The sequence below is a fragment of the Molothrus aeneus genome, unplaced genomic scaffold (genome assembly GCF_037042795.1).
Source record: "Molothrus aeneus isolate 106 unplaced genomic scaffold, BPBGC_Maene_1.0 scaffold_30, whole genome shotgun sequence".
In the NCBI taxonomy this organism is placed as follows: Eukaryota; Metazoa; Chordata; class Aves; order Passeriformes; family Icteridae; genus Molothrus; species Molothrus aeneus.
In genome coordinates, this window is record NW_027098964.1 from 4893409 (window position 1) to 4900797 (window position 7389).

Consider the following 7389-nt stretch of genomic DNA (forward strand, 5'->3'; position numbering starts at 1 on the left):
GGGGGAGGGGACCCCGAAATGGGGAACCCCGAAAATGGAAATGCCAAAAATGGGAAATGCCGAAAATGGAAATGCCAAAAATGAACCCAAAAATGGGACCCGAAAATGGGAAATGCCGAAAAATGAACCCAAAAATGGGGACCCCGAAATGGGAAACCCCAAAAATGGAAATGCCAAAAATGAACCCAAAAATGGGGACCCGAAAATGGACCCGAAAATGGGGAACCTCAAAAATGAACCCAAAAATGGGACCCGAAAATGGGAAACCCCAAAAATGGAAATGCCAAAAATGAACCCAAAAAGGGACCCAAAAAAGGGACCCGAAAATGGGAAATGCCAAAAAATGAACCCGAAAATGGGAAACCCCCAAAAATGGGGACCCTAAAAAAGGACCCCAAAAAGGGAAAACCCCAAAAATGAGATTCTAAAATGGGGACCCCAAAAATGGTACCCGAAAATGAGAAACCCCGAAAATGAACCCAAAAATGGGAATCCCCAAAAATGGGAAACCCCGAAAAATGGGGACCCTAAAAAAGGACCCAAAAAGGGAAAACCCAGAAATGGAACCGAAAATGGGAAACCCCAAAAATGGGGACCCCAAAAATTAAAAATCCCGAAAATGAACCCAAAAATGGGGACCCCAAAATGAGAGCCCCCCAAAAATGAACCCGAAAATGGGAAACCCCAAAAATGGGACCCGAAAATGAGCCCGAAAATGGAAAATCCCATAAATGGGAAACCCAAAAATGAACCCAAAAAGGGACCCCAAAAATGGGGACCCTAAAAAAGGACCCTAAAAAGGGAAAACCCAAAAATGGGACCCGAAAATGGAAAATCCCAAAAATGAACCCAAAAATGGGGACGCTAAAAAGGGCCCCAAAAAGAGAAAACCCCAAAAATGAGATTCTAAAATCTCGGACCCAGTTTTGGGGAGGGGTCCCCGATTTTTGGGGTCATTTTTGGGATTCCCATTTTTTAGGATTCCCGTTTTTGGGGTTCCCGTTTTTTGGAGGATTCCCATTTTTTTAGGGTCCCTTTTTGGGGAGGGGTCCCCGATTTTTGGGGTCATTTTTGGGGCTTCCAATTTTAGAATGTAATTTTTGGGGTTTCCCATTTTTTTGGGTTCCTTTTTTTTGAGGTTTCCCATTTTTTTGGGTTCCCATTTTTGGGGTTCCCGTTCTAAGGATCCACTTTTGGGGAGGGGATCTCCGATTTTTGGGGTTCCCATTTTTGGGGTTCCCATTTTTGGGGGTTTCCCATTTTTTTCAGGGTCCCAATTTCGGACCCAGTTTTGAGGAGGGGTCCCCGATTTTTGGGCTCATTTTTAGGGGATCCCCAAATCCCAAATTTTTGGCTTGGAGGGGGCGGGGGGGGAATCGAAGCCGCTTTTGCCTCGAGGCGCATGCGCGGGGCGGGGCTTCACAATGACGTAACGCATTACAATGAGTGGGCGTGGCTTCATAATGCCGTAATGCATTACAATGAGGAGGCGGGGCTTCCAAATGACGTAATTCATTGTACTGAATAGGCGTAGCTTTACAATGACGTAATTTATTATACAGATAGGGCGTGGCTTCACGGTGACGTCATTGTTTAACCTGAATGGGCGTGGCCTCAGAGCGGAAAGCGGGTGAGCCTTAAACCCCAAAGTGGGCGTGGCCTCCACCTGCCAAACCCCGCCCCTTCCAGGTGTGGGCGGGGCCTGGCGCCAGGTACGGGTGGGCGTGGCCGGGCGCTGTCACGTGACGCGGGGCGGGGCCTCGGGAGCGGCCCCGGAACCGGGGAAGGGACGGGACAGGTGAGGGGGGGGAGGGGTCCGGGGGGATTTTGGGGGTCCCGGGGGGACCCGGGGGGGTCGGGGGGTCCTGGGGAGGGGGCGGGGGGCGGGGCCAGGGGAGTTTTGGGGTGCGCGGGGGCGTTGGGCGGGGCCCGGGTGCGGCCGGGGGAGTCCCAGGTGAGTTTGGGGGGGTCCCGAGGGGATTTCGGGGGTCTCAGGTGAGTTCTGGGGGGGTCCCTGATGGATTTGGGGGAGTTCCAAGGGAGTTTTGGGAGATCCCAGGTGAGTTCTGGGGGGTCCCGGGTGAGTTTAGGGGGGTCCCGGAGGGATTTCGGGGGTCTCAGGTGAGTTTGGGGGGGGTTCCAGATGAGTTCTGGGTGGATTTCGGGGGTCCCGGGTGAGTTTTGGGGGGGTCCCGAAGGGGTTTGGGGGGGGGGTCCCAGGTGAGTTTTTGGGGGAGTTCCAGGGGGATTTGGGGGGTCCCAGGGGAGTTTGGGGTGTTCTGGGGGGATTTGGGGGGTCCCAGGTGAGTTCTGAGGGGTCTCATGTGAGATTTGGGTGGTCCCAGGTGAGTTCTGGGGGTGTTCTGGGGAAATTTGAGGGGTCCCAGGTACATTTGGGGTTGTCCCAGGTGGATTTTTGGGGTTCCCAGATCCATTTGGGGTCCCCCAGGTGGATTTTGGGGTCCCCCGGCCCCCCCCATGGCCGGAGCCCCCGCCCTGGCCCTGGCCCTGCCCTGCCTGGCCCTGGCCCAGAGTACGTACGGGGGGATTTGGGGGGTTCTGGGGAGATTTGGGGGGTCCTGGAGGGAATTTGGGGGGGCTGTGGGGGATTTTGAGGGGCTCCAGGGGGGATTTGAGGGGGCTATGGGGATTTTGGGGGTCCTGGGGGGATTCTGGTGGGTCTGGGGGAGGTTTGGGGCATTCTGGGGGTGCTGGAGGTGGATTTTGGGGGGGCTGGGGAGGAATTTGGGAATCCCAGGGGGGGTCCTGGGAGGATTTTGGGGGGTCTGGGGAGGATTTTGGGGGCTTTGGAGTGGATTGGGGGGGTCCTGGGGGGGATTCTGGGGGGTCCTGGGAGGATTTGGGGGGGTCTGGGGGGGATTTTGGGGCCATTTTGGGGGTCTGGAGGGGATTTGGGGAATCCCCTGGGGGGTCCTGGGAGGATTTTGGGGGATCCCCTGGGGGGTCCTGGGAGGATTTTGGGGGGTCTGGGGGGAATTTGGGGAATCCCCCGGGGGATTTTGGGGGATCCCAGAGGGATTTTGGGGAGGGGGTCCAGGGGGGATTTTGGGGGGGTCCCAGGGGGATTTTGGGGGTCCCAGGGGGATTTTGGGGAGCGGGTCCAGGGGGGATTTGGGGTGACCTGGGGGGCACTTTTGGGGCTGTGGGGGAGAATTTGGGGGGGGGTCCTGGGGCTGTTTTGAGGGAGGAGGAGGGGGGGGAATTGGGGGGGTTTTGGGGGGTCCCGAATGCCCCGGGCCCCCCCCAGTGACCCCCGGGCCCCCCCCCCAGCCTCTCCCAGTATCACCAGTAACGGCTCCGGCAACGGCACCGCCCCCCAGCCCGGGGGGGGGCTCTCGGTCAGTGCGGGGGGGTTTGGGGAGGGGGGTTTGGGGGGAAATTTGGGGGATTTGGGGGGTCCTGGGGGGGTTTTGGGGGGTCCTGGGGGGAAATTTGGGGGGTTTGGGGGGTCGTGGGGGGAAATTTGGGGGGTCCTGGGGGGGTTTTGGGGGGTCCTGGGGGGAAATTTGGGGGGTTTAGGGGGTCCCGGGGGGTTTTGGGGGGTCCTGGGGGGGGTGTTGGGGGGTCCCAGGGGAGATTTTGGGGGTCCTGGGGGGGGATTTTGGGGGTCTTGGGGGAATTTGGGGGTCTTGGTGGGGGGGGGGGGTTGGGGAGCATTTTGGGGGTCTTGGGGGGGGATTTTAGGGGGGTCCCAGGGGAGATTTTGGGGGTCCTGGGGGAGGATTTGGGGGAGATTTTGGGGGGGTTGTGGAGGGGTTTAGGGGGTCCCAGGGGAGATTTGGGGGGTCCTGGGGGAATTTGGGGGGTCCTGGGGAGGAGGGGTTGGTTCATTTTGGGGGTCGGGGGGAATTTGGGGGGTCCTGAGGGGATTTTTGCGGTCCTGGGGGAGGGTTTGTGGGGCATTTTGGGGGTTCTGGGGGGGTTGGGGGGTCCTGGGGTGCATTTGGGGAGTCCTGGGGAAATTTGGGGGGGTTCTGAGGGGATTTGGGGGCGATTTGGGGGGTCCCTGAGGGGATTTTTGGGCTTTCCTGAATGGTTTTTTTGGGGGATCTTTGGGGGCATTTTGGGAATTTGGGGTTTTTATGGGGATTTTTAATGGGAATTTTTTTGGGGGGTTCCCCTGGGATTTGGGGGTGCCCTGACCCCATGGGATTTGGGGGGTCCCTGAGGGGGATTTTGGAGGGGGGGGGTCCTTGAGGAGGTTTTTGGGGATCTTTGGGGAGGTTTTGGGGTCCGTGGGGATTCGATGAGTTCTGGTGGAATTTGGGGTTTTATTTAGCGTGGATTTGGGGGTTTTTATGGGGATTTTGGGGGTTTTTATTGGGATTTGGGGTTGCCCTGGGATTTGGGGTCTGTGAAGGGGTTTTAGGGGTCCTTGAGGAGGATTTTGGGGTCCCTGGGAATTTGATGAGTTCTGGTGGAATTTTGGGGGTTTCTCTAACGAATATTTTGGTGGTTTTTGATGGGATTTTTACGGGATTTTTAATGGGATTTTTACAGGGTTTTTACGGGATTTTTAATGGGATTTTTACGGGATTTTTATGGGATTTTAATGGGATTTTTTCGGGTTTTTTAATGGGATTTTTAATGGGATTGTTACGGGATTTTACGGGGTTTTTATGGGATTTTTAATGGGATTTTAACGGGGTTTTTACGGGGTTTTTATGGGATTTTTTAATGGGTTTTTATGGGATTTTTACGGGGGTTTTTATGGGATTTTTACGGGGTTTTTAATGGGATTTTTACGGGGTTTTTACGGGGTTTTTAATGGGATTTTAATGGGATTTTTAATGGGGTTTTTACGGGGTTTTTAGGTGGATTTTTATGGGATTTTTACCGGGTTTTTTATGGGGTTTTTTCAGGGTTTTTAACGGGATTTTAATGGGATTTTTATGGGGATTTTTTCCGGGTTTGTAACGGGGATTTTTACGGGGTTTTTAGGCGGATTTCATGGGATTTTTATGGGTTTTTTACGGGGTTTTTAACGGGATTTTTAATGGGATTTTAACGGGGTTTTTACGGGATTTTTAACGGGATTTTTACGGGGTCTTTAGGTGGATTTTAATGGGATTTTTTCGGGATTTTTTAACGGGATTTTTTCGGGGTTTTTAGGTGGATTTTTATGGGGATTTTAAATGGGTTTTTAATGGGATTTTTACGGGGTCTTTAGGTGGATTTTAACGGGATTTTTTCGGGATTTTTTAACGGGATTTTTCCGGGGGTTTTTAACGGGATTTTTTGGGGGTTTTTAACGGGATTTTTTCGGGGTTCCCCCCCACAGCCCGCGGGGGTCGTGGCCCTGTCGGTGGTGTTGGGGGGCCTGGGGGCGCTGGCGCTGCCGGGGCTGCTGGAGGTGGGGGGGTCCCTGGGGATTTGGGGTTTCTTTGGGGGCATTTTGGGGGTTTTTATGGGGATTTTGAGGGGGTTTTATTTAGCGTGGATTTTGGGGGTTTTATTGGGGATTTTTGGGGGTTTTTTGGGGGGGGTTTAATGGGATTTTTACGGGGTTTTTAGGTGGATTATTATGGGGATTTTTATGGGATTATTAATGGGATTTTTAATGGGATTTTTTCTGGGTTTTTATGGGATTTTTAATGGGATTTTTACGGGATTTTTAATGGGATTTTAAGGGGATTTTTTTCGGGGTTTCTAACGGGGTTTTTAACGGGATTTTTTGGGGGTTTTTAACGGGATTTTTTGGGGGTTTTTAACGGGATTTTTACGGGGTCTTTAGGTGGATTTTAACGGGATTTTTTAACGGGATTTTTTCGGGATTTTTTAACGGGATTTTTTGGGGGTTTTTAACGGGATTTTTTGGGGTTTTTAAACGGGATTTTTCCGGGATTTTTTAACGGGATTTTTTGGGGGTTTTTAACGGGATTTTTCCGGGGTTCCCCCCACAGCCCGCGGGGGTCGTGGCCCTGTCGGTGGTGTTGGGGGGCCTGGGGGCGCTGGCGCTGCCGGGGCTGCTGGAGGTGGGGGGGTCCCTGGGGATTTGGGGTTTCTTTGGGGGCATTTTGGGGGTTTTTATGGGGATTTTGAGGGGGTTTTATTTAGCGTGGATTTTGGGGGTTTTATTGGGGATTTTTGGGGGTTTTTTGGGGGGGGTTTAATGGGATTTTTACGGGGTTTTTAGGTGGATTATTATGGGGATTTTTATGGGATTATTAATGGGATTTTTAATGGGATTTTTTCTGGGTTTTTATGGGATTTTTAATGGGATTTTTACGGGATTTTTAATGGGATTTTAAGGGGATTTTTTTCGGGGTTTCTAACGGGGTTTTTAACGGGATTTTTTGGGGGTTTTTAACGGGATTTTTTGGGGGTTTTTAACGGGATTTTTACGGGGTCTTTAGGTGGATTTTAACGGGATTTTTTAACGGGATTTTTTCGGGATTTTTTAACGGGATTTTTTGGGGGTTTTTAACGGGATTTTTTGGGGTTTTTTAACGGGATTTTTCCGGGATTTTTTGACGGGATTTTTTGGGGGTTTTTAACGGGATTTTTCCGGGGTTCCCCCCACAGCCCGCGGGGGTCGTGGCCCTGTCGGTGGTGTTGGGGGGCCTGGGGGCGCTGGCGCTGCTGGCGCTGCTGCTGCTGGCGGCGCTGCGGCTGCGCGAGAAGCGCCGCACCGAGGGCTCCTACCGGCCCAGCCGCGAGGAGATGGGGGGCGGAGCCAGGGCCGGGCCCGCCCCCCCGGGCCCCCCCGCGCTGCGCCTGCCCCCCGAGGAGCGCCTCATCTGAGACCCCTCCCCAAATCTGGGGTCGTTTGGAGCCCCCAGCGCCCCGAAATTCGGGGCTCTCTTGGAGCATGGGAGTCATTTTGGGGGGGGTCCTGGGGGGCCAAGAAGGGCTGGGACCCCCCATGTGTGACCCCGAGGAGCGCCTCAGCTGAGACCCCTCCCCAAATTCCCCACCCTCCCCAAATCTGGGGTCGTTTGGAGCCACCAGCACCCCAAAATCTGGGGCTCTCTTGGAGCATGGGAGTCATTTTGGGGGGGTCAGGAAAGGCTGGGACCCCCCCCCCCTTGTGTGACCCCCACCCCCCCGAGGAGAGCCTCAGCTGAGACCCCTCCCCAAATTCCGCACCCTCCCCAAATTTGGGGGCCCCACCACCCCAAAATTCGGGGCTCTTTTGGAGCATGGGAGTCATTTTTGGGGGGGGGGTTCCTAAAAGTGGTCCTGAGATGTTTTGGGGGGGTCAAGAAGGGTTGAGACCCCCCCCCCCAATCTGAGGAGAGGCTCATCAGGGACCCCTCCCCAAATTCCACATCAGCTGTGACCCCCCCTCCCCAAAATTTGGGGTCGTTTGGGGCCCCCAGCACCCCAAAATCTGGGGCTCTTTTGGAGCATGGGAGTCATTTTGGG

At 54.1% G+C, this 7389-nt stretch overlaps 1 protein-coding gene across 1 annotated transcript; it reads left to right on the forward strand.

Moving 5' to 3' along the window:
- The first annotated feature begins 4971 nt into the window (after positions 1-4971).
- CRB3 (crumbs cell polarity complex component 3) lies at positions 4972-6765 on the forward strand. Its single transcript, XM_066570263.1, has 4 exons — positions 4972-4986; positions 5303-5374; positions 5925-5996; positions 6547-6765. Exons 1-4 carry the CDS (start codon positions 4972-4974, stop codon positions 6763-6765), a joined length of 378 nt encoding a protein of 125 aa, XP_066426360.1.
- Positions 6766-7389: the final 624 nt, after the last annotated feature.